The 27,385-nt window shown below is 44.6% G+C and overlaps 2 protein-coding genes across 2 annotated transcripts; one reads left to right on the top strand and one right to left on the bottom strand.

The window, feature by feature from the left end:
• Positions 1 to 623: 623 nt before the first annotated feature.
• tomm5 (translocase of outer mitochondrial membrane 5 homolog (yeast)) lies at positions 624 to 1,725 on the bottom strand. The gene is made up of 2 exons (XM_062394245.1): positions 1,502 to 1,725; positions 624 to 975 (listed from the first exon to the last, which is right to left on the bottom strand). Exons 1-2 carry the CDS (start codon positions 1,620 to 1,622, stop codon positions 941 to 943), a joined length of 156 nt encoding a protein of 51 aa, XP_062250229.1. The 5' UTR covers positions 1,623 to 1,725; the 3' UTR covers positions 624 to 940.
• Positions 1,726 to 2,681: 956 nt separating this feature from the next.
• frmpd1b (FERM and PDZ domain containing 1b) lies at positions 2,682 to 26,966 on the top strand. The gene is made up of 17 exons (XM_062394246.1): positions 2,682 to 3,118; positions 10,318 to 10,469; positions 12,952 to 13,062; positions 14,300 to 14,472; positions 15,931 to 16,033; positions 16,569 to 16,614; positions 16,924 to 17,028; positions 17,184 to 17,279; positions 17,787 to 17,912; positions 18,102 to 18,221; positions 18,767 to 18,900; positions 19,186 to 19,312; positions 19,635 to 19,727; positions 20,308 to 20,490; positions 20,823 to 20,970; positions 21,230 to 22,201; positions 22,366 to 26,966. The coding sequence occupies exons 3-17, from the start codon at positions 12,956 to 12,958 to the stop codon at positions 24,930 to 24,932; spliced, it is 5,100 nt and encodes a 1,699-aa protein (XP_062250230.1). The 5' UTR covers positions 2,682 to 3,118; positions 10,318 to 10,469; positions 12,952 to 12,955; the 3' UTR covers positions 24,933 to 26,966.
• Positions 26,967 to 27,385: the final 419 nt, after the last annotated feature.

A 27,385-nucleotide genomic window follows, 5' to 3' on the forward strand; every position in this document is an offset into this window, starting at 1 on the left:
TAACCAATTTGATTTCATGGAACAAGTGTATGAGATTCCCGGATCTCATACACAATTTAAAACATTTTTGAGTTTTAAATTGTAAAGAACATTGTTATAAAAGGTGTTATTTAAATAATGTTTTAGTTAAATTATAACTATGGTACCCTGCCAGTCAGAGTATTTGAGAGTAGACTATATAGCACACCCTTTAAATAAATATTTTAACGGTCATACGTGACACTTTTTTCTTCATTTTAGCTCGTTGGAAAATATATGGAGGTTAATCACACTTGTTATCCATCTACCTTGCAGTGGGTAGACAACCAATCTCTCAGTTTGTCCTTTCATTCATCCATTTCCTATATTATGATTGATTATAAAATATTATGGTCCAATAAAATCTACCCCCAGTGCACATGTTCCTGGACTGTGGGAGGAAGCCAGAGTACCCAGAGAAAACCCACTCAAACAATGGAAGAGCATGAAAACTCCACAGAGATCCCCCCTGGCCGATCTAGGATTTTGAGAGTCTGAGAGCAGAACAGAAAAGATAATCAATGCCTGGCAGAGTAGTTTGGTGAAACTCCTGTTATGCCCACAGTTTCCATATCTTTGAGAACATAACAGCCACACATATTAAAACCATTTCAACATTATTTGTCTTTATTGCAAGATGCAGCAACCCTGCACATTGTCCCACACTGCATTTAACAATGATCACAATTTATTTAACAAAAAACACACAAAAAAATAGACTAATGTTTACAACACGACTAGAAACGAGAACAGGTTGGTTTTCGGTCACATGATGGACTGACACTGGTCGTCTCACACGGGGGGGAAGATGATGGCCTGGCCCCTGTGGTCTGCTCATGATGAAGATGATGATGGTCTGTGCTCCGTCTCCGACACAGGAAACTCGTAGTGGGTGGAGGAGAGAAGAGGTCAGCAGGTCCATTCATATGCTGTCCAGCTTCTTTAGCACATAAGGAGCTGTGTGTGAAGGAAACACAGATTATTAGACTGTTGAGATCTGAACAAGGAGAAGCAATTTATCATCGCTATGCAGCTGCTTTACTGCTTTATTCTACTGTTTTTATAATTTTTTATTTTTTGATTTAGACTTGTTTTAAACTGTTCTGCCTGATTATAAATTGTTTACTTTGTTTGTTGTTTTTAAAGCACCTTGAATCGTCCTCTGTGTATTTACACGTGCTTTATAAATAAAACTGTCTTGCATCAGAAAAGACACAGTGACACAGAACTGAAGCATCGTGTGTGTGTGCAACATTTATCAATGTAGTGACCTTTAAGATTTTTACAATCATCCTCTAAGGACTACTGTGCTGTCAATCAAAAAACAGCCAAAGACCAACATGTCCGCTTCTTCCAGCACATGATCTGAATATCAACTGCATGAAGAGACCAAATATGAAGTAAACACCACTGGACGATCTCTCTGCGGGGGTTAATATGATCAGTATGAGGCTACAAGTCAATGTCACAGGTCCGAACTCACTGGCTCTGAGGAGAGCGACGTAAAGAAGAAAGTTCCTCAAAGACGACATGACGTCCTGACGCATCTTCTTCTTCATCTCCTCCGGGTCCATTTTAGGTCCAAGTCCTTCCAGTTTGAACATTATCGCTTCTGTATTTACCGGATCTTCAATCCGCCGAATGTGTGGAGAGAAAATTCACCGTCTCAGGAGCATGGATGAAATAAGCAAGAAACCGGAAAGACGCAATAACCGGAAGTTGGTTGTACGACGACGGCACACGCCGAGGGACAAACCGCAGGAACAGGCCAGAGAGGCAAATATTAAACGTAACGGTGGTAAGCGTTATCATTGGATTAGTACCGTGCAGTTATTGTTTCTAAATATTTTCACGTTTCAGATCTTGTATGAGCAAGGTTATTTGTTTGTGGCTCATATATTACATGTTCTAAAGAGAAGTACAGGTTGTACCCAGTTCAAGCTTATGGCATTTAGTTGTTATTTTAACACATTTTAAGATTTGTGTGTAAAAAGGCTGAAAACTACACTATGTTATTGTGGAGGAGAAATGAATACTTAATATCAAAAAAACATTTAGGCTTTCGGCTGTTGGTAAATTAACTTACCCATTGAGTTTCTGGACTTTATTTAACGCAGAGCACCCTCAGCAAGACATGCACCAGTGCAGGAGCCAATATCAATTAAAACTCTTGAAAAATGCATTAACTAAATACAATTTCCCAAAATAATTACTGTAACACATTACATTAATGCTTTTAACAAAACAATTTTAATTTAATAAATGCACGAACTTACTATTGTGCTATTTAATACTTTACTACTATAAATGATGCTGATCATTATCATTATTATTATCATAGTTGTTATTATTATTGTGTTATTATATTAAAGTAGACATAATCATGTAAAAGTCGTGCATTTAACGTCAACGTCAACGTATAAAAAGTACAAATAGTAAAAATGACTCAGAATAAATGGTATTAGTAGAATAAGAAGAATTCTAGCAATTTGGTTTATTAAGTTGCACTCAAGATTGCAATATAATAATGAAACACAACACGTCAGATTTCGGAATTAAAAAGATGAATGACAATGAAGGTAAACATAAGTTTTTTTTATTTAAAACAGTCCCTATAATTATAAATTAGAATGTTAAACAAATTAAATTGCATCATAAATCATAACGTTATTATAATTATATTATATTTATCATTTTGTAGTAGTAGAACAAGAATAATTCTTTGTTATTATGATTGTGATTGACTCATTGACCTTGTGGAGGAGGTTCTTCTGGGCAGACAGTGGAGGAGGAGGAGGAGGAGTAGACACGGACGGAGGCAAGAGGGTGGGGGGTTGTTTCTGAGCTCAGGATTAGAGAACAGTCCCAGCGCGATGACAGCATCCAGCACATAGCCGAGCCCCCTCCTCCTCCTCCACCTCCTCCCACACACACACACACCATCACACATCAGCACCACCATCCGGGAGGACGCCGCGGACACAAACGTGAGAGACAACCTTCCACCCGGTCTGATCCGCTGGACTCATCGTGTTTTCAGGGAGGAGGGTGGGCAGCCCTCCCTGACTCCCGTCCGCCCGTCTCCTCCTCACTCCACGAGGTGAGTCCTCTCGGTGTTTCCCGGTGTTATTGTCTGATGGAGGAGCTGCACCTTACATCCCCCCTCCGCGTAGTCTTTAGCACAGCGAAATGACGCTGGGCTGATGCTGGTGGCGTCCACCGGGCTACACCCGTGTGCGCGGTAGAAGGCGATGGAGAGATTTAAATCCGATTACGATTATAAATGAAGCAACAAAAGACTGACCTTTTTCCCCCTGTCTCTTTGTTTAGCCCCGTGGTTTGACTGGCATGGCCGCGGCCGCCGATCCAACTTGCTTCGCGACCAGTGTAATGGGAATATTGATTGTTTTAAACGCATCTGTGACGCCTCTATGAGCAGCGGCCACGTCCGATGTGTGGCTGGTTACATCCATTTATGTCTGAATTGAGGTCATCAGGGGATGTACACAGACACAAGAGGGGGTCACAGTCTAAATCTGTGGTGGTTCGTGTGCCACATGTACACGCAGTGATAGCGCGCGCATCCATGCTGCTGAATGCGCAATGAAAGCACGGTCGCCGGCTACAGATTGGACAGGAACGGGCTAAATCCTGGTGGATCAGTGGGGTGGGGGGATGCCGGGAATGTGGCTCGTAGAACACGCAACGTTATGAATGGGCGTAGGCGATGTGACACTCATCTCTCCTCCTTGTACCCTTGCGGCCAGCGGCAGCCTCCTTCTTCCGTGCCGTGCTGTGCATGACAAGCGAGACACAACTAGACCGGAACAATGCGTTTTGCTGTTCTGGGCCTTAGCTTAACGCATGACATGATTTTATATGACCGCTGATCGCGATCCCTCGTTTGGACACGTGTGCGACTGCAGAAGATCACTGTGCACACACACATCCCGGGGAGTGTTGTTAACTGCATCATAATGCTGCTGCGTGTGGTTTACAGCTGATCTCACACACACACACACACGTTTGCACTTCTATCCTAGTGAGGACACTCGTTGGCCTACTACATGACATAGCCCCTCACCCTATCCTTAACCATACAAACTAACCAACCTAAACCCGGTTCTAACCCTAAAACCGAGTCTTAACCCTCGAGCAGCACATTGAAAAGATGAGGACTGGTCCAGATGTCCTCACTTTCCAAAAATGGCCTCGCTCCGTAGGGTCTGTGATTTAATGGTCCTCACAAAGGCATTAGTACAGGAACAGACACACATAACCTTGTATTTTTATTTAAGTGAGGACTGTCTTTGGAATAACCCATACCCTGTCCCCTTACCCAAACCTACACCTAATTCTAACTCTAACTCTAAAACCAAGTCTTGGACCCCCAAACAGCTCTTTGAAAGTGGGTCAGAACGTGAGGACCGGTACACACACACACACAAACACACACACATTGTGTCTTTATGACTTCAGAGGACATTGCGTTGACCTACGTTTAAACCTCAACCAATACCCTTAACCTAAATTGTAATGATTTACACGATGGCAACTTGCTCTTTGTCTGCGTAAGGAAGAGAACTCCATAATGTGACTGTGTCAATAGACTTAGGTCCCCACAACATGAGTAATTCCTGGACTGCACACACACACACAATAACATCTAATGAATGAATGAATGCTGTTTCAGCTCTGTGAAGTCTTCAGCTGAGGATGTGTTTTCCTTTTCACTCTCGAGTGCAGCGAGTGTCTGTGTGTGCGCTGTGCCACTGCTTCAGGCATTGTGCTATGACTCAGGGATGTATGCCACAATATGTGATGGCAGTTGCAGCTCCGAGGTCATTCTGCCGGAGGAGAGTCACAACGGGCAGAACTTGCACATCAGGAAAGACTTGATGCCTGGCTGCATTAGCCTGGATCTGCTCTGCTGAATGCTGCCCTGTCCCAGATACTGCAGCCAGTCAGGCAGCCCTCCTCTCTCTTCTTCCATGGTCTTATAGCTTCATGTCTGCAGGGCAGACCGCTGTTGCTGGGCTGGTGTTTGCAGCTCCAGTCCAATGCCTCGACCAATAGATCATTACATCCGTCCATAGATGAACCTGTTCGATTAATTTTGTCGCACTTAAGGGTTATCCCTGATTGTTCAATATTGCCCTTCCTCACTAAGGGAACTCAGGGGTTGCATCGGTGTATGATAAGGACTGTAAAGGATTGAATGGATGGATTTATTAATGGGCACGTTGATGGATATTAGAACAGATTTGGGTTAGGCTGGGTATTTATTTTCTCTCTCAGACAGTACCAATAGTACTTCAGCACAGGAAAAAGGAGGCATGACCTCATTGATGTGACAGCTCTATGGTGATGGCACAGTTGACTGGCAGTGATGGTGTAATTTAGGTTGACACAATTAAAATAAAGAGAATGAAAAGCATTAGCTTTAAAAGGATCATAGGGCTTGAGTACTGCAAGCCATCAGCCTCTTATAACTCGGTTTTCTCCTCTTCTATTCCTTGCTGTAATATGAAATATTAAAGTCTTGCTGTAGCTATATGTAAGTATTACTCCAGAGCCCGGAGGCCCTTTGTTGCTGCAGACTTTCAGGCTGCACTCATATTACTTTTACTTAAAGATAAGACCTCTATTGTGCAGTAGTTGAAGGATCCCTGAGTTTAAGGAAATTGGCACAGACAACAGCAGAAGCAGAAGAAGTGAGGCAGACAGTTTTCCAGACTTTCAACATCCATCATCCACTGACATCCAAAAACCTTCCTCTGACATCAAGAGCTCTCTCTGTGGCTGTTCCGCTTTGTGTCTCTCTCCAGAACCATCAGAACTATTGATAGAGAACTGCGCACAATTAATCTTTGAAAGACCCATTATTTAATAGCACACAGGGGATCTCAAGCCTCGCCAGGTCGCTGATGAAAGGGGAAATTAAATGAGTGGCGCACAGTGAGCTCCGTCCACATAATGCTAATGGAATGAGCTGACAGACTAAATTAAGAACTGGACATTTCATTGTGTCGGGAAGACATGCAGGTATGATGTCAATAATAACCAGCAGCAGTTGAAATCGACAGACAGATGAGCCACCATGCACGCTGCTGTTTAACAGGTAACAGGGAGTCCTGGGTTCAGACCCTTGTTTGACCTGGTGGAGTTTGCATATTCCATTCTTGCCTGCGCAGGGTTCCTCCCACCGTTAATGAGCATGAATTATTATTTTAATATGCCAGCACATGCACAGCGTAGACCCCACTCCCACCAGATGTCTGCCCTCCTGCCACCCTCAAAATATAAGCAGTACTCATGGACAGGGACAAAGCTCATAGCATAGCCACATAACACAGTGTTCACTGTTTGGCTGCAACAATTTGTCATTGATTATATATTCAGCAGAAATTCAGTCAGCATTATCTCTGATAAATAGTTGAGTCATTTTCAAGTCATTTTTCAAGAAAAAGGCCAGATATCCAGTTTCTAGCTTTTCAAATGAGAATTTTTGCTGATTTTGTGTTTTCTTTGAAAGTTAAATGAAAATCTCTGGGTGTTTGGACTGTCAAACAAAACATAAGAATTTTCTTTGAGTTGTCATTTTCTGACATTTTATCTACCAAACAATCAATCAATAAGTGGAGTGGTTTATTCAAAGAGTTCCAACAAGGTTGTGTCTTTGTAAAGAACGGCTCAGTGTGTCCTTAAGAAAGGGAGCATTGAAGCATCTTTCCTAAGAATTTAGTGAATTCAACTGTCTCTGATCATGTGGCTGCCGCTTCGATACAACTGGGTCATTTCACTTAGTCAGGAATCGTCCTGTGAAAAATATCATTACATATCTATAAATCTATATTTTCAGCCGATGGGGCCAAATTACATCTCCAGGTATTTAGCCATAAATCAAAGTAGTAGACAAAAGGGAGTTTTGATCTGTTGATGTTAGATGAGTGGATCCATTTGATCTGATGATGTGTGTACATCACTGAAAATAGACACATTTCAAACTGATAGTGATGAAATGTGATGAATCATGAAAGTTATTATGATTTGTCGACTGCTATTCACAGGTAACAGTACAATTAACAAATGAAAAGAAAGGATTGGCACTTTTCATGTTTCTTAAGAGCAGGCCGTGGTGACATTGAATCGATTTCCTACACGCTGTTTTTGATCAGGAAGATAAAGATAAATATTTTTCATGGGGTGATATTGATTTAAAGAAGGAAATTAGAGTGTGGTCGAGAACCTTTCTGTGTACATGGTGTGTGTATCTGATTTCAATATGCAGTATGGTGATAAAGAAGCCTTGCTCTCTGAGTGACCTTCTAGTTATCTTCCAAAACATGTTTTTTTCAAAAGATGTCTTTTGTTTAATAACTTTTATTTATAGTCAATTCATATTCCATCTACTCCGGTAGCCAGTCAGATTCACCTTGAGCCTCAGCGTACCCTCACATTCGGTCTGTATCGTCCCTTACAAGGCCAAATCCCTTGAAGACACTATGGTGCACAACTGAAGTCATGTCACTAACATCCGCTGGTAGCCACTAACACCTGCTTACATCTACTGGTAGTTGGTAACCTAAATTGTGCAGAAGACCTTCAAACATACAAGGACTATTCAACATCTTTACCTAGATTTTAAACTATGAAATCAGAAGCAATCCAAATGTTTCTCATAAATGTAGATCTCTCTCGCCTCAGGTCGTCCAGATATTCACCCTCACCCAGTTTTGTGCCAAGTGTGCTGCTGTCAGACTGAACCATCAGTGAGGTCTGCATCCAACTTTGCTGGCAGAGACTCGGAGCCAAAATTAATTGTTGAGTGGCTGAACCTTCCCCTGCTGCTGCTTACTCATGTGGCGCAGCTGTATCCGGTGTGCCTGTGTGTGTGTGTGTGTGTGGTGTGTGTGTGTCTGTGTGTGGAAGAGGGGGTGTCTGTGCTGTCAGTCAACAAACCTTATGAAGGAGTCTGGTTACCAGTTGTGCAACACCTCACTTACAAATCATATTTTAGCATATGGGTTGTAAATGTGTGTGTCTGTGCCTTGTGTGCTCGAGTGTTTGTTACCGCAATAATGGATTGTCTTAAGTGCTGAGTCCAGTCTTCATTTAGACGCAGATCAGATCAGGTTGTCATATCCATCAGCTCGGATTATGATATTTAGCAGGATATAAGCTGAATACAGCTTCTCCATGGTGCTGTCCATGTTTGTCTGACCTCCAGTAGCCCCCCCCCCGTCTGGCTTGAGCAGCTTTCATTTGGCTGTTTTTCGTGTCCAGCTGGCTGAACAGCAACTGCCACTTCAGTGCCACTTCTCCAACTCCGAGAAGAGAGAGTTTGTGGAGTTCGTCTATGAACTGCGTGTGTACTCATACCAGGCGACAGGATTGAATAACTGGCCGTGTTGTCTGAGACAGAGAGACATTGTGCATGTGGGAAAATGAGCAGAGGTGGGTGGGGGTGGCGTGGGGTTGGTTTGTCTCAGAGACACTGAAACACAAGGCTCACAAGGCTTGAGACATGCCTTTATTATAACAGCGCTTCATACAAATATGCTCCTTGTGCAGCGATGATTTGAGGAGGGGTGAGAAGGTGAACGCAGTGAAGATGGAGGGAGGATGAGTGAAGGGCTGGACAGACGACGAGGGTCGCTGATGAGCTGCGTGTGCTGGGCAGATTGGAGACTTAAGGACACAACAGTGGACGACAGGATTGGCGATTACTATTGATTCAGAACCAGATTAGGAGCAGACTCATCACCCGCCCGGACACACATAGGCTTTGCTGTCTTGGATTTGACACTGGGATCAGATTGGAGACTACCGTCACATCATTAGAAAGAGGGAACAGTCTCAAAGCAAAGCAGGGGGAGAAATGGGAGCAGTGCTACAGGTTTGCTTTTGATTTATTTACTTAATGACTGTTCATACATCACTGTCTGCTGCCTGACTTTTCTTTGTTTGCTGCATTAGTCAGGTTTCCGTTCACTCCTCCTGCTGAACGCACTCTTTTACCTTCTCACTGTAGAAACTTTTGTTCTTTCTTTTTCTTCCCCTGCAGCTTCACTCCCTCATTTCTGTGCCGCTGCCCTTTTCACCCTCTTTAAAATTCTCCCCCTTTTCTCGCCCCCTCCAATATCCTGTCCTTTCTCCCCTTTCTTTGCCTCGACCAATTCTCTTTTTCTGAGTCCTATCCCCTTTTCCCAGCCCTTCTCCCTACCTCTGCAGTCCCCCCCCCCCACGTCTTTCCTGTGTGTCTTTTCTCTCTCCTCTCTTCTTGTTGAAAGTGTTGGCAAAGTGGCAGAAGGAGGCGATGGAGGCCCAGCTAGCTGCATTAGCCCCATGTATTATTCATGTGCCCTGCAGTTTGTGTGTGGGTTTAGGCCTTCATGCTGGCTTTTCACTGGGACGCACGGGCCTCAAGAGAGAGCTCTGTCTGTGGAACACAGGGCCTGACGGACGAGCTGCACAGATGGAACTATCAATTCCCCCGATATCTGCTCCCTCTTGATGAAAGCCTCTGGGAGTGTGCGTTTACGTCACAGATCAACATTCAAGTGCAAAATGAGGCGGTTTCCTTACACAAGATCAAGAATGTTTATTCAATGTCTCCCCTAACTCAACAGCCAGGCCTTTCACAACAAAGCCTTTCCCCCCAGTGTGTTTTTCTTCTCCCCAAAACCAGAGGCCGTCTTAGGTTTCAGCCATCTCTGCCCCGACGTTCGCATGAAAGACTCGTCCTGTTTTATTATTGACTAAGAACTACATCTGCCTGGCATGGCTTTCTCCCTCTGCCACATCAGGAATCACGTTAACTGAACTGGGCGGTATGAAATTTTAATTTAGTACAACCAGACGGAGATGGAGTGCCTCGTCTCCACATTGCCATGTGCTTTTGAGGCTGTGGAGGAGTGGAGAGAGGGAGAGAGACAGAGAGAGGAGAGAGAGAGAGAGAGAGAGAGAGAGAGAGAGAGAGAGAGAGAGAGAGAGAGAGAGAGAGAGAGAGCCTTGGGGACCAGAGGAAGGGCCTCTTGGAAAACCACAACCACATAGCTGCTTTGGACTCACATCTGCTTTGCTTGATATTTTTTTGTGTTCACTATGAAACTATCAATAACTGGAATATAGCTCCACCACTTATAAGTAGGTTAAAAATCCCATATCAGATTCAGCCCAGCCCTACTCATTATCTGGTCCTCTCCTGCTCTGCTGTAATTATAAAGCTGTCGTGTTGGGATGTGCATCTTGTTAACGGGGCTTGACAGCTTTTTGACATTTCTCTGCTCGGCACAGGTGGCCGCACCAGATTGGGATTGGCCCTGATGATCGCAAAGACCCCCCTTCCACCCCTTTTCAGCCAATCGCGGAGGGGTCGCAGAGCTGATGTCTCAGAGGGCGAGAGGGTATTTGTGTTCTGGAGTCCTGAAGAGACAAGCCACATCACGGTGAGTCACCCCCTCGAGTTGAAATGCCAGACGTTTTGCTGCTGTCTTATACATGCGAGGGCAGGATTTGAGCCTCTGATCTGAGGGCTGGTTCTGATTTCCTGTGCGCGGAATGAATGTCAAATGTCTTCCTTCCTTTTCCAGAAGATTAATGTGCAAAAGCTCATTTTCAGGTGTAATATTTAGAGGTGTCACCTTCTATGCCAATACGCTCTCAGCATGTTCTCCCTTACACCTGCTTTATTTAAGCTGTAAAGATGGGCTGTTACTGCTGAGGGAGGATAGTAAACCCCTGCTTTAGGAAGTGCGTGTGTGAAAAGAAAGGGCCGGCTGCTGCTGCTGCTGCTGCCCAGAGAAACTGTCATTGGAGACGACTCCCTGACTCTGCAAGGACAGAGAGAGGGGGGGAGAAAGTGAAAGAGAGGAAAGACTGCAAAAAATGTCACCTGACTCTGCATTGATTGCAGCAGACACATGCAACTGAAACCCACAAGAGCACAAGTCTCCAAACAACACGATGTCAAGCCTGAGAAGTGTATTAGCAGTCCAAACGTGCCACGTGAAGCTGAACGATGAGTCAGTTTCTGTTTTCTCTGTGATTGAACGGCAGGTGGATCTGTCAATAATCACAATCTGTCCCTCGGTGCACGGCTGTCAGCTGCCTAGCATCACTCATCCCTCCTCGTCCTCATCAGTCTTCCTCAATCTGGATCAGCGGGAGGTGCTAAAGTGACACCCTGACCAGTGTAGGCCCGTGCGGCACGACGGCTGCTAATCCTCTTAAGGACAAACCCACACACTGCATACTGTACTACTATGGAATCAGGCCAGTCATCCCTATAGGCCAGCAATCTTCCCCCACAGAGACCAGCTGAACTCCTGCTGTTTTCGCTGCTGATTGTTTCTTCAAAAACAAAACAATGGGATTTAGTTTTCTGTCTCATGAATTCAACTTAACTAACAGCAATACTGCCTAACATCCTGTATATATTGATTGCAATGCAGCGTGTATTGTTTCCACATAAATCAAAGCTGAAAGTACATTAAGGTTATTGCACTGTAATGACCTTATCTCCTCTTTTATTGGACAAAGGGATGTTTTAAGTGTCCCAGTTAACTGTGGCAGATTGCCAGAAAACGGTTTTGCTTGATATAAGATCTCCGCTCAAGTCTTGGCTTGCAGAAGTTTCCTCCATATGTGGCTGTAGCTCTCAGCGTGCTAGCTGCCGAGGCCAAGGTATGGATCAGTAGGTTTCAGCAGCACATCCGTCATTGTTACCTGTATTGATCGGGTCTGAGTCGCTACTTTTCCCATTTCTACCCAAGTTTTCCACTTCGTTTTGTCTGCCTCGCGGGGTCAAAATACAGCAGTGCAACAACAGCACATTAAGTATATATCAAGAAAACAGTAAAATAGTATCTGCTGGAAATAAAGATTTAATTCATCCCAATATGGCTCACAACTCATTCAAACCTTGAAATCGTTATCTTTAATCTTTTGTGAGCTCCACCAATGAGGTTATGTTTCTGTTTATGTGTGTGTGTTCGTTAGCAGCATCACAAAAAAACGATTAGCAGGAAACTTGGTGGATATGTGGTGTGGGTCTGGGAAGCACCCATTCATTTTTGGTTGTCTCTTGATCCAGGAAATTGTGAGAGGATTTCTGACATTTTCACAGATTTTCCAGGGAACAATTCATTGTTTTTGATTTGAAAGATTAGGCACATTTGTGGAACTGATATCTATAGACCTGGTGCAGTTTGATAGAACTTATAAGTTCGGTTTGAACTGTTGAGGGATGCGCTCTACTTAGAGGCGTTGTAGATGCTTTTACATTCAACACTAAAGAAACACGATCATATAATAGATAGTCAGGCCTCTTATTATCTCTGCAAGTTCAAATCTAGTTTCATGATTGGCTGGGAGAGAAAAAGTTGAGGGAGGGAAAGTCTTGAGGAATTCTTGAGATGTGGTCGAGGTTAAGTGCTGACCCGCCTGGACCGTCCCTCATTTAGTCCCCCCCCCACTCCCCAGTTTAAAGGGCAGGCTAAGCTGAAAAGTCACAGCTGCAGAGTTGCACGCAGATTGCAGCATTGTTATGTTGAGCTCAGTTATCATGGTGCAGTTGTTTGCTGAGAAATCAGGTCATTCAGGCTCAGATGTGAGTCATGACATGCTGATTAAACGTCACCGCTCGCTTGCTATCTCACAGCCTTTCTTGGTCTCCGTTCACATATCTGCTTATTCTCTGTATTCAAGGAAGGCGACATGCTCTGCATTTCAACACAGGAGCAGATGAAATGCAAATGTAGCTGGAGCACAATTCTGGCTATAGAGGCTATAGAGCCCATTAAGAGAGAGCTAAACATCTCTTTCAACTGTTTTTAACCGGTTTTCCCTTCAGGTCCTCTCTGTCTCTTTTTCTCTCTGCTTTTTGCTTCTTTGTGAATCTGTCTCACATTCTTCTGTCCGTCTGTTTAGATAAATGGAGGAGAAGGAGCGATGTAGGAGCAGGTCTCCGGCTCGGAGGGCCAGTCGGGTGCAGCAGGTGGTGGGAACAATAATACGACGCACCCGGGAGTCGCTAAGCAGGTACAGACTGGACACTATGACGCCTGGCACCCTGGTGTAAGGGAGCCTATGTCCTCTAAGGGAGAAAATAGATTTGATTTTGATGGGGAAAACCCCTGAGTGTGCAGTAGAAAGTGATGGCAGCACACAACCAGTCGCAGCAAAAGCAGAAGAAGCCAAACCCCCTGCGTCAAGAACTTATTGTAGAGAAAAACAAAACAATCAAGTTTGGGATAGAGAGTGGAGCAGGAGGGTGGAGCAAACAGCATCCTCCACTCCTCGGCCGGCCGCCCAGATCCTGTTGTGGGGGAAGAGTGTGGGTTTTTGAGATATAAATCATTTAGAACAAAAGATGTATTTGGCCAGGTTGGTCTTTTTAGCTGAGAAAAAGTGAAATGTCATTTTAAAAACAAATGGATGTAAAAGAAAAAAGGGAAAATATCTTTTTAAAAAAAAAACAGAAAATGTGACAAAAAGAGGAAAAATATCTCCAGTTTTAAGTTGATGTCTCCTTGTGGTACACACACACTGGATTTCCTCCCCACACCCACACATTCAGACACATAACTCATAGTTGAGTACATATTCAAACCTGACTGTCCCTTCACCCAACAGTGAACCACAAATATGCTTTCAAGAGTGTGTCGTTCACTCGCTGTCAGTTAAGCTGTTTCGCATTCTAAACAGCGGATGTGTTGCAGAGCCAATAAGCTCCCTGTTAGTCATTCTCGGGTAAAGAAAAAACAGAAAACAATCTAGATACTGTATATTCCCAGAGTTCATTTATTTGATGATTTATAATCGTATGAATGTAACTTTTCTTTGGCTCCTGAACTGTGAGGAATAGATCAGTACAGGCTATTTGGTTTGCTAATTAATGTCGGCAGCCAAGCTCATATAAACCATGACCTACATTATATTTACCATGAAAGGTAGCATATTCATGGTTCTCAGAGGATGAATCCTAATAAATCTAGTAATTGAATGCCTCAACAACATTTGGCCAGATCTAATACATTATCTAAGTGATATTATTTCATACAATATAAAAATATAATATAAAATATAACACATTGTAAGCTTTTTACAGCACTATTCCCGGCCTGAAAAAGAAGTGACTTGATCTGTGAAAGAAAGAGATGAGTGTTGACAGTAACAACGTTTCTCGCCTTTAATCCGTCTGCATTTATTTGTCGATGACTCCAGTGTTGTAGTCTCCACGCTGGTGACCTTTCACCCTGTTTGACTCTTTTCTCAGAGAGCGGTTGCTAGGTGATGGGAGGTCGCAGCGCTCCAACAGTCTGTCCAATCAGAACTTCCTGGCCAAGCTGACGCTGCAGATCACCAGGGACCCGGTCCTGGACAGTAGCACTGGACATGGCTTCACCCTCACCACAAATCCACCCCTGCTGGTCAGGGACATCGCCGCAGGTATGTTACATGTGAGGTGGCCTCCGTGTGTATGTGTGTGTGTGTGTGTGTGTGTCAGGTGTTTGTGTGTCAGGTGTGTGTGTCAGGTGTGTGTGTGCGCGTGCAGGCATGTGAGAGGTGTTTGTCTACGTGGATGACTGCACTTTGTTTTCCTGATTCCTCTCCAAATGGCCACCTGCTTTATGCAACATGGCATCGCCTACAGCAAGACAGATTTATAAACTCTCTCTCTCTCTCTCTCTCTCTCATTCTCTCTCACACAAAGACACACACACACACACATGCATTCACTAATACATCGACTCTCTCCTGGCACTCAAACTGAAAGGCACAGTGCCAGAGAACAGAGCAACATGCTCATCCTTCCTTGATTCAATCACTTTTCATGTAGACAGCTTTGATAATGGGAATCGAGAGAAAGCGACAGAGAGCGAGGATGGGGGGCGGGGGGGAGAGGTGCTGATCCAGTACTTTTACTTCTACCCTTTAAATTAAGCTGATAAAGGACCAGCTCTGTGACTGCTATAAGATGCCAAAGAGAAAATGAAGGGGTAAGAGAGGAGGAGAACATTTTATAGTGATGCAAGCAGTGAGACTCAGTGGTGAATATGCAAAGACAGTGTGTGAAAGTGTGCAGAGTGGAGGGAGGGAGGGAGGAAGGCTGGTTGGTTGAAATCTTTGGGTGAAAGAAGATAGAGTGAGGTCCTGGTGTTGAGGAGGTGAAGATGAACGCTTCACAGGAGGAGCAAGAATGTAAATGTGTGAAACTATATCAAGCATGTGTGTGTGTGTGTGCGTGTGTGTGTGTGTGTGTGTGTGTGTATGTATGTGTGTGTGTGTGTGTGTGTGTGTGTGTGTATATGTGTGTGAGGTAGCAGAGCAGTGTGGCAATGCCATCAGTGGTCGGGGGCTTTGCCAGGCACTGGGTGTGTGAAAATATGTGGACATGGCGTACTGTGAATGTTTACGCATACATACACTTTTGTGTGTGTGTGTGTGTATATGTATATGTGTGTTAGAATAAGCTGAAAGTGTTGCGCCTCAGTCGTGCTCTCTCGCCCGAAGACAAATGATTATAAATAGCCAGGGAAAGCAGAGCGGAGCAGAGCTGAGCTGGATGAGACCCAGAATAACTGTAACCCCTCACATCCTGGAGAGCTAAGCTGAACATTGTTGAGTCAGCCATGTTGAACAACCATGTGTATGTCATTCTGTGTGTGTGTGTGTGTGGGGGGGTCTCTGTCATAGGCTACCTTTGGGGACCATGTGTAATGTCCCCAAAAGTGACCTGTGACAGTGTGTGTATCTGTGCGTGCATTTGTAGCATTCGACTCCCTTCTATCTGAACTTAAAGTGTTAGCCCACACATGCAGCTGGGTTTTGGTTTTATTCAAGCACTCACTGTTTTCATTGTGTATGTTTGTGTGTTTGTGTGTGTGTGTGTGTGTGTGTGTGTAGGGAGTCCTGCAGATGGGATACTGTTCCCTGCGGACCAGGTACTGCAGATTAATGATACAGTGCTGGAGGATCTGAGCACAGAGCAGGTGGAAAGCATCTTAAGGTGAGAACAACTGCAGAGATAACTCTCTCTGTGTCTGACTATCTGTATGTCTGTTTGTCTGTGTCTGACTGTGTGTGTATGTGTGTGTGTGTGTATGTGTCAGTCTCTGTCTGACTGTGTGCTCTTGTACAGCTGAGGACCACAACCTACGGAATGAGGACATTTTGGGAAAGTGAGGACATTTTGGCCGGTCCTCACTTTGTGACCCCCCCTTTAATGCACTGTTTGGCAGTTAAGGCTTGGTTTTAGGGTGAGGGTTAGAATTAGATTTAGGTTAAGGGTTAGGGAATGCATTCTGCTAATGAGTGTCCTCACTAAGACAGCTGTACAAACGTGTGTGTTTGCGTATATGTGTTGGAGAATGGCTTAGGATCTTATGGTCAAAAGGTCAGAGAGAAAGTGGTTACTTGACAGCTGGACAGAAGGATATTGAGTTCTCTTGTGTGTATGTTTGTTCACGTACATGTGTATCTTCTGTGTTTGTTTTCATATGTTTCTGTGTACGGTTGTGTGTTGTGTGTTTTTTTCTGTATAGGGACTTGGAGGATTGTATCACTGTGACCATCCTGCGGTACATGACAGTGAGTAGAGAGAAGACATTGATGACATCCCCTCATACAAACACACACAAACACATACACACACACACACACACAGTTGTTACACCAGTCCTCATTTACACATAAGCTCTGTGTGTTTCCAAGCATGTGACTATAAGTCTTCTGACATGTCAACCCTTTGATTAAGGCCGTGGTTGTTTGTGTCTTAAAGTTCTGTTGACCTGTAGAATTAATTGTGTCACTGCACCGCTTTGAATTCAACGCGCGCGTGTGTATGTGCTTGTGTGCATTTCTGACATAATGGCACCGGTATATGTCTGTGGTTTGCAGAATCCCAAGTCCTCCATCATGTCAGCAGAGAAGAGAGCTCGTCTGAGGAGTAATCCAGTTAAAGTGCGCTTTGCGGAGGAGGTGGTGGTCAACGGGCACACTCAGGTGGGGGAACCTCATTTGACACAGAGTGATGGCTGACGCGTACCACAAACGATCGATCATCATTTCCACATCTTCTGCGCCTTTGATCCATCTTCATTTGGTCTTATGTTCTAAGCTGTCCAACCTCGCTAAAATCTCTCACTTCTCCTCACCAGGGAAACTCTCTTCTCTTCCTGCCCAATGTCCTGAAAGTCTATTTAGAGAACGGACAGACCAAGGCCTTCAAGTTTGATAATACCACCACTGTCAAAGTGAGTACTGAAGAGAATCACAAGGCTCCATGGCAGCTACGCCAACAGTGTTTGGATCATGGTGATGTGTGACTGAGGTTCTGTTCAGATCTGGTATTAACATCATGTCATCATTAAGACCCCCCCACCACCACTCTATGTGCTTATAAACACGTATGTCTTTTCTGTTCCCAAAGAACAAATGATGTTTTTATCATTTGTTACGGTGGGAATTCCCCAAGGGCGACAGAGTGTGTGGAAGAATAATAGAAAAAATATATTAGATTTAAATTGAAATTTAATATAATAAGATAGAAAACATCATAAGATCTGTTTCGGCGACTGTCTTTTTAAGCACATTGTTGTTGTGACAGCCAGTTTAGTATTTGTATTTCCGTTTATGTTCCCAGCCAAAGGGAAAGTGAGACGGGGGGGGGGGGGATCAGACTTGACCATCTGTCACCAGCCGACCAGGGTGAAACGTGTTTGTCTAAGGGGGTCTGAACTGTTGCTTTTCCACCATTCCAGGACATTGTTCTGACCCTGAAGGATAAACTGTCCCTCCGGGCCATCGAGTACTTCGCCCTGGTGCTAGAGCAACAGTACAGCATCAACAAACTGCTGCTGCTGCACGAAGACGAGCTCATGCAGAAGGTGATGGAAACAGCGAACGCACACAGACCAACACACAAACATGTAGCTTAAATTGTGGGTGATTTCACCTTTTTGGCATTTTCAAGAATACCGGTTACAGACAACCTTAATCCAGAGGGTACAGCTCGATGAATTGTTGCCTTTACTGTTTGTAATTATCCTCACTCCTCTGTGCTTTGTCTTTACCAGGTGGTGCAGAAAAAGGACTCCCATGATTACCGATGTTTGTTCAGGGTGTGTTTCATCCCCAAAGACCCTATGGACATGCTGCAGGACGACTCGTCTACCTTTGAGTACCTCTTTTTACAGGTCAGAGAAGTTATAGTTCTCTCATCTTATATATTACAGGGCTGCTGTATCTCTGTCTCTCTGAGGAACATCTCAGCTATTTCACAATCCAAACTAGAATCTCACACAGCAGAGCACATACCCCCACCAAGGCCCAACCGTCCCCTCATGAAACCACATTTATATTCAATAGATCTGGATTTCACCGGTGGAAACATTTTATGAATCAACTAAGAACTCTGTCTTCTTCTGCACGCGGATTCTTTCGGTGACACAACACAGCAGTAAACAGTAAAGCACTGGCAGCACCACTTATGTCAAGGTGATTTATTATTGTAGCGTGCTATTGTGCTTGCTGTGTTTGTTTTTGCTGCATAAATCACAGCATAGGTGTCCCTGAGGTTGCTTTACTTACAAATATAAGGTGCATGATTGGTAACATCATGCACCTAACATAACACAATCTAAAAGTCTGGTGCTTTAAGTTATTTATTGGTAAGTTATTGTAATGTATATTTGCATTTCCCATGGCTGTATGCATCACTCTGTGACTGCGTCTCTTTCAGAGTGTCGGGGACGTGTTGCAGGAGCGTTTCGCAGTAGAGATGAAGTGTAACACTGCACTGCGCCTGGCAGCGCTGCACATGCACGAGAGACTGGATAGCTGCGGACAGACCAGGACCTCTATCAAGAGTATCACGTGAGTCATATGTTGTTTTTGTCCCTGTCAGTTTAGGGGTCAGTGTTTCCTCCTGCTCAAATGTGCAATCACTGTAATTTGTATCAGATTGCTAAATTACTAATTAATTAATGTGATGGGAAATGGTTTGTGTGAGCAGGAGTGTGTATTTGTTCTAGCTCAGGTGTGTGGATCGCAATTGTCTTGTTGTGTGTGGTAATTTTCCCTCTTTCTGTCTCAGTCTCACACATATCAAAGCTCAGTCCTTCACTGCTTACAAATGTGTGTGTTTGTGTGTGGTTACAGGAAGGAGTTCGGCCTGGACAGCTTCATCTCTCCCACGCTGCTGAGCAACATGAGGGAGAAGGACCTGAGGAAAGCAATCAGTTACCACCTCAAGAAGATCCAGTCCCTGCTAGAGCCACGGCACAAGGTACAAAACACACTGAGGGACGAGTGGGAGGAAGCACTGAGAGGCGTAAAGAGACAGAGAGTGAGAGATTAGCAGAGGCATTGGGCTACTTTTTAGTCGACTATTACAGCGACTGCTAACCTCCTAGCAGTTTTAAGTGGTATAGCATCTTGGGAAAGCGATAGATGGTGGTTGGGATGGAGGAAAATTACAAATTTGGGGGAAAGGAGCATATTTCTCTATGGAGAGCATTGTTTTGTTCAGTGACTCAACCATAATATTTCCCCTGGTTTTCTCTCACTGCCCTTCTTCCTATTCTTCTATGTCCACTGTGGCGTTGTAGGTAATATCTTCTACTCAGGCTCGAGTGGCCTACCTCACTCAGCTGGGAGAGCTGATTTCATACGGAGGGCGATCATACTCGGCTACAATGATGGTAAGGTTTGTGGCCCAGAGGGTCTTTTTATTATCACTTAGTGTGAATGCAATAAATAATGTACTTTTATTATAAATCTTGACGATGTAATAAAAGTCCATTATATAAAATCTTTAAATTAATATAATGGGAAAAGTATAGATTTGATGAAAGGAATATTCAATTGCTCAATGACCTTTAATGTTACAATACATTGAATTCTATTTAAAAATACAAATAAAACACACCCATTTGCTCTGTATGTATCTTTATTTGAATTTGTATCTGTAGTTGTAGAGTTACCCAGTTTTACAGTTTTTACATGTATTGCTTACAGTGTATGGTCTACAACCAATCAACCAACTTAAGATAAGATAAGATACAAACCTTGGGAAAATTAACTTGTAAGACCAGCAGATAGAATGAAATAAGTGAACATGTGAAAGTATAACGATAAAATAATCAACAAAATACAAAATAAAGTTGAATTACAACAGTGAATATGTGCATAATAAACACAATATAACTTGGACCTTCTTGTCACCTCATTTTATTTGCACTCCCTCCTCTTCTTTTCTGCTGAACCCCCTCTCACTCTCAGCTACAAGACAGGGAGGTGGCTGTCAGCCTGCTGGTCGGAGCCAAGTACGGGATGAGTCAGATCATCAACCACAAGCTCAACGTGATCTCCACACTGGTCGAGTTCAGCAGCATCAGCCGAGTGGAGTTGCTCTCGGAGTCGGACAAAGTCAGCCTGCTGCGCATCTCACTGCACGACATGAAGGTTAGGAAGAACATGTATGGTCTCCGAAACGCCAGGGTCCATTATTCATTAATGTGCAGGCACTTACACACTGACACAGATGTGAAAAAAGGATATTCACTCAACACATTACATTTGTGCGAAAGCTCATGCTAGAGTAAATATAGGTCAGGAATTTCTCCTTCAACACACAAATGATAAGAAGCCTAAGGGAGTGTGTGCCAGCTATATAATTCACTTGTCTCAAAGGTGACTCTCTCTCCCTCTCTCTCCCACTCCTTCATCTCCCTTTACCCTTTGACTTTAACCGCTGCCTCCTTACCTTATCTTGTGCAATGCCCTCCCCCTAACAGCCATTTGCCTTACTGATGGACTCTCTGGCAGCCAAAGACTTAGGGTGTCTGCTGGGAGGCTACTGCAAACTCCTGGTGGATCCCAGTGTCAATGTCTTCCGTCTGGGGCGCCCAAAAGTGAGGGTGCACCGGATTCCTGCTGAAGAAGGTGTGTGTGGGAGGTTCGCCGTAGTAGAGGGCGTGTGCTATGAATCCCTATCAAGTGAGCAAAAACTGTTTCACTTAAAATAATCACTTAATGGCTTTTTAGCCTTTTGATAGACATTTTTAACATCCCATGTTGATGTATATCACCAACCAGTACGGGTACGGATAGAAAAGAAAGTCATACCATCAAAATTTGAACATTTTTATATTCCGCTAATGTGCTAACATTTTGTGTTGCGGTGTTTGTCTGGTGTTATTAGGTTATGTGTCTCGCTGCTGTAGTGACTCGGACGACTCGACAGATGACGACGACCCAATGGATTCACAGAATTACAAACGTCCAGACCCTGCAAGTCAGGACTGGGAAGAAAGAAGGAGAGAGGAGGAAGAAAAGAGGAGAGAGGAAGAACGGAAAGAGAGAGAGGAGTACAAAGGCAAACAGGAAGTGAAAATAATAGTGACAATAGAAGCTAAAGAAAATGAGGGTGAAGAGGAGGGAGGAGCAATAGGAAATGCAATGCGTACATTTAGTGTTATGGATGAGGAAATGAACCCGGAGACCCCCTGGTATCACACTGATCCACGGGTCACCAGCAGTTTCTCCAGCTTGTCCAGCAACTCCTTGAGTGCCGCACTGGAGGAGAGTAGCACCGCAGCTAAAGCCCCGTCTCGCACAGATACACTTCGTGGACAACGCACGGTCGAGGACCTACCCAGCTTGGACGTTCACCACCCCTTCCTCCTAGAGCCAAAACGCCAACAGGGCCCTCTGCGACCCACCAACCTCAATTATCGGGGCAATGACAACTCTTGCCTTTGCTTCGCTGATCTCTCCAAGGCCGATTTCCTGCCAAGCCCGCCGGAGGCCACCAGCGACGATGAGGATGATGATGAGGAGGAGGACGAAGAGCGGGGAGTGGAAGAACTCAGACGGATCTCAAAGATTCCTAGCTCAAGAGATTTGAGAATGATTGACAGTATACCCTTTGAAAGATCCCCAATTAGAAGAAAGAAAAAGACACCGCCGAAAGTCCCACTAAGGACAAGTTCAATTCCCGGGCACAAAGCAGGAGAGGCTGAGCAGCGTCTCTCCAAGGACGAAGACAGTCTATTCCTGACACCTTCACCAAACCCTAAGCCAGCTCTTTTGGTCAAAGACGCTGTCTCAGAATCTGAGGATGAGTTTTTTGATGCACAGGACAGATTTACTCCCCCAGTTCCTGATTTATCAGGTTTGTTCACAGCATGTTTATTTTATTTAAAAAGGCACAAGGCAGTGTTTGTTATGACTTGAAAGTAAGATTTATCTGTGTCACATTTTTTGTGTGAGGGCAACATCAGTGTGAATAAGAGATGTCTTTGTGTGCTTCATTTCATTTGTCTCCTTTTTTTACAGATGCTGAGCTGGCCGACCGGCAAAATGCTAATCGGTTGAGTGGAACCTGGAATGGTGTTCCAACTGCCCCAGGGAAAGAGCCTTCCTCCCCCCTTACCAATAAAACCCTAACCTCTAAGATAAAGAAGGAAGTGGAGGCACTAAAAAGGCCCACAAATCAGCTTACCAACCAACGTCCCAGTCCACCAAAGTCATCACAGAAACCCGAAGTTAAAGTCAAACCACCTTTGGCACCCAAGCCCCAGCTGCCTCCCAAACCTCAGATCATTCCTCCCAAGTCGCCCAAGCATGGGAGATCGTATGCCCACTGCAACGGGGATGCCTCTGGACGTCTGTCCTCTGAACTCCTGGAAATGGAGCCAGACACCATGGAGTTCAAGTCTGTCACATCTGGGGCAGGCGGACTGCCTCTGTCATCACCTTTGATCACAGCAGTGAGGTGCAGCAAGCAACCTCCAGCGATCACGACGCCACACACTGAGGAAAAGACAAAGAGGCAAGAAAACTGCTTAAAACAGAATAACGATGTGACACATGAAAATGGCGCTCATGTCATTTACAAAAACAGAGCAAACACTCCTGATAAAAAGGAAACGCCAAAAGTTGAGATTCAAACGAATGGGACTTCCCTATCCTCAAAGAAACCACTAGACTTACCCCCTATCCTTCTTTCTAATTCAGGCCCAAAGCTAGCTATCCCCCCTCCAGTGCCCCCAAAACCCACATCTCCCACTAATCTCCACCCTTTGTCACTACCTGCTAGCTCTCCGGTCTCCCCAACTGATCCAAGCAAAGGGATCTTCAAGGATAGCATAAATACGCCAAATGGAATCCATCCCTGGAGCAGCCGCAACGGCACCATCCAGTCAGGACCCCGGAGGGTCTCTCTGAGCCATGAGAGCCTTTCACCCAAAAACACAGATGCACAAGTCACCCTTACCACATCCCTTACCTCAACTAACTCCAATGATGTCCGGGGCCTAGAAAGCAGAGAACATGGAAGATGTGGATCAGGATCGGACCTGAGGACCAGCTCCTCCAGCCTGGGGGGCAGGCTGCCAGCCTCTGCCCTGAGAGGGAGAATCCAGTCTCTGCCTTGGTACATGACCCGTTCACAGGAGATTTTGGGAACTCTGGACTATCCCTCCACGAGCTCCATCAATGGAGACACATCTGGATTTGGCTCTGGTTTGTCTGTCGCCAGTGGTTTATCAGATTTAAACAGAACCCCTGTCAAGCAAAAAGAGACTGTTGCCTATAAATCAGGAGGGAAAGGGACCGTTTTAGAGGACGGAGCTGAGGTTGTCATCGCCACCATCAAGGAGGCCCAGGATGTGACATCACATATGAAAAGGGCCAATGGAACAAATGGCTCACACCCTAATCTCACTATTAAAGAGAATATTACGCACAGCGGCAGTGTCTCATCAGAGCAGCCTCAATCACGGTCCCACTCAGCAGTAGGATTGGGAGGTGTGTCCAGCATGCAAATTGGCGGAGACTCACCAACCTCCTCGCTCGCAGACAGCACTCCACCAGAGCAGCAGCGGGAGGCTTGTGGCTGCCGCACCGTTTACGCCAACTGTTTCAGCGGAGACACAGAGGACGGTGTCAGTTTTGACGAGGAACTCACCGTTTACGAATTCTCCCGCCGCACTCGACCCAAACCGGCCCCGCCGGCACCTGTCCCTTCTCCTCCGATACCTTCTCCAAAACCCAATATTTTGTCTCTGCTGAAAGACAACCCACGACCACTCTCTACTTTCTCCACTGCCTCGTCTGAACTCAGTCCCTTAGTGTCCCGACCAGTTTCCCCCACAAACTCTTTTGGCGGTCCTCTTCGATCGCTCACCAACAAGAATTATGGCGGACTGAAGGGGGGGTTTGCCTCCCTACGTCAAGATATAGAACAACTTCTGCTGGTGCTAGAGAGCGGAGAGCAGCCACAACAAACATTATATCAAGACTCAAAGCAGGATATGAAAGTAGGGCCTGACCTAAATCATAATGGGACGGAAGACAGCGCTACCACAGCAGCAGTCTCAAGCTGTACCGGGACCGGCTCTGTCACCATGACGGAGGCTGAAAGGACTCTTCTCCAGGCAGAAGCTCGGCGACTGGCATCTGGGTGCCAGCGGGCCACGCGTGTCGGCTGGGCTCCTGATGAAGCCTTGCGTTCGTTATCCAACAGCTTCAGTGCTCTGGTTCAGTTGTCTGTGGCCTGCCTGCGAACAAGCCCCTGCTCTGGCTGTGCCATTTGCCATAATGCGAGTCTGGTCCACGGCGATGAGGACGATGACAGTCAGGAGGCCATGGCAAAGTTAAAGGAGATCGTGGGTCTCTACAGGGAGTTTGTCGGGGCTGTTGAGACGGCAGGGACTGGTGCTGGGGGTAAGAGTGGAGGCCACGGAGGGGCAGGACTGGGTCAGGGGGAGACTGACGGGGTGAGGCTGCTGGCCAAACGCTGCACCGTGCTCATCTCCTCCGTATTCGCACTCACACAGCTCTTCAGGACACACACACTAGACTCTTCGGAGACGCCCGGCCACGTACCTCTCAACTTTTGACCTGTGAACTTTTACCCACTAATAACTGACAGGAGCAGAACGACAGCACAGAGTGAACTGGTGTGTAGCCCTGTGTTCTTGTACAGTAAGTGCCATGCACACACCACAGCACACGGACTAACCTATGTTACACACAACCACATGGAAACACAAACACACACACACAAAACAAAAGAGAAAAACTGTCATTGCTTGGACTCTTGTTGGACGCATATGGACTATGCATTTGTACATATGAATTTTATAATTATATTATAATTATCTTATTTTATGATACAATATGTGTATGTAAGGATTGATTACCCATGTATGTATTTATGTATTTATTTTTACAATATTTGCACCATGATCTGTGGCGTGCAAAAAAAAAACTATGGATGTCACTGGAATTTTTATTTTTCCTTCTCTTTGAGACAGTGTTATTTTACCTTTTGCTGCTTTAAAGATTTCTCCACTCCACAAGGTGTAATCTGTAAATTGTCAGTTTTCAAGTTTATTACAAACAGTACGTTTTACTGACAAAAAGCATAAAATATACTTTATCGCTCTCGCGATATACAGAAATGGACCGATTTGTTTTGTATGTGCAGGGATGGCACCTTTTTAAAGGATTTAGTTTTTCAATATTACAGTCGCATATAAATTGGATACAAAACGATACCATTACAAAGCAGGGAGAGCACTTTTGACTGTTACAGATTGCACCTTTTTATGAGACACGTACCCTTGTGTAAAGTGTTTTTTCTAACCCCTTTTGCCCTTACTCTCCTGACTGACCCTTGAGTGAATGCTTCTTGGAAATACCCGGACGTATGCAGTATTATAACAGTAATCTTGTTCTCATCCAAAGGACACTACATATACATTTTCTGGGAATGTGCTGATCGGGCCCCAGGTGACCTCTGTTCTTTAGTTTAGTTTTTGACTTGGCACAAGTGTGACTGTTAAACTCTGTCCAGATGTAGCAAAGATCCAAAGTCTTACAACACTGAGCCACAACTGTTCTCCACTAGACGTTCCTCTTTGGGTGCACCACCTTATGAATAACACACTGACAGATGGACTGACTGCTGTGTGCTGGGGTCAGAACTTCACATATACATTTATACTGTATCTCTGTGTCCTGTTCTGTTTCTACCTTAGTTTATGGCTATGCAAACATAAAACCCTCCCCCCCCCCCCCCCCCGTATATACTGTATATTCATTTCTTTATTTGCTAACATGAAAAACAACATTAACCACATATGTCTGTATGGATATAATGGGTGCTTCATTTGTTGGGAATGTTGGCTTTTTGTCTTGTTTCTGGAGAACCAACTGCATTATGGATCGTATGCATTCTGCAGAGTTGCATGGCATTACCTTTTGTCAATATTAGGACTCCTGTCTATACTGATGTCTGTGAATTGTCTGTAAAAAAAAAAAAAGGATTATTTTGCTCGATGGGTTTGCTGATGCACAGTGTACACCAATCAGCTCGTCCGTATCACGATGCCAGATCATCTGATGAGCCATCCGATCTGAGGGACTAACCCGAGCCACCTACGACAACGGGGAAGGTAATTAAGCCAAATCAGCCAGCAGCGGTTTCTACAAGTGTGATTATGGGATTAGCTGAAATTAAGACTGCTTACATTTTCAGAGGCAGCGGGTGAGGAGTTAGGTAGCATATTTAATCTTCCAAAAACATGTGCGAGGGAAATTATGTCTCGGTGGCTCTGACTGAAAAAAATAAGAGGAGCTTCCATGTGCCATGGAGGTATCGACCAGAAGCAGTGTCCATCGTCGCACTAATATCAAGACAGACTGTGTGTCTCAGGAGCATCTCTAGCAGTTCATCAAACAGGCCCCGACAGTGAACAGTGCCTGTGTCACCTGTGTGTTTTGTTGCCGTATGCTACAACGGTGTCAACAGCATTTCATATTCAAAGAGGACATTGTGTTTCTACACGTTTTCGTACCCACGTTCAATGAAGTCGATGTACCAAGAATTGTATTGTCCGGAAATAAACTACACACTGACCTTAATAATGTTGTTGGTCCAAGTGTTTGGGTTTTGTCATCTTGTGTTGTGCCACTTTAAGTTCATGTACGCAGACAAAACAGATTAGAAGATGTTCAATTCGGTCAAATATTAAACCCAGGGGCAAACTATGGCCTTTATTTGGATCTGAACCAAATCGCACACACTCATAAATATCAGTCCCTTAAACCTGTCTGATTCTTTTTTAACACGATCCATGAATTATACTCTGTCCCTCAAACACCACCATTCCCCACCATAATCCATAATGTGGCAGATGACTTTCATGTAAATACATATTTTAAAACCTTTTACTTTTTGATATCTTGTAAATCCTTTAAAGTTTTTTAATCGCTGATTGGGGTTTGTGTTGGTTAAAAAGTCCGCTGAGCTTCTCTGTTATATGGTAAACAGACTGGGCTCTTCCGA

Source organism: Platichthys flesus, chromosome 8, assembly GCF_949316205.1.
Source record: "Platichthys flesus chromosome 8, fPlaFle2.1, whole genome shotgun sequence".
NCBI classification, from domain to species: Eukaryota; Metazoa; Chordata; class Actinopteri; order Pleuronectiformes; family Pleuronectidae; genus Platichthys; species Platichthys flesus.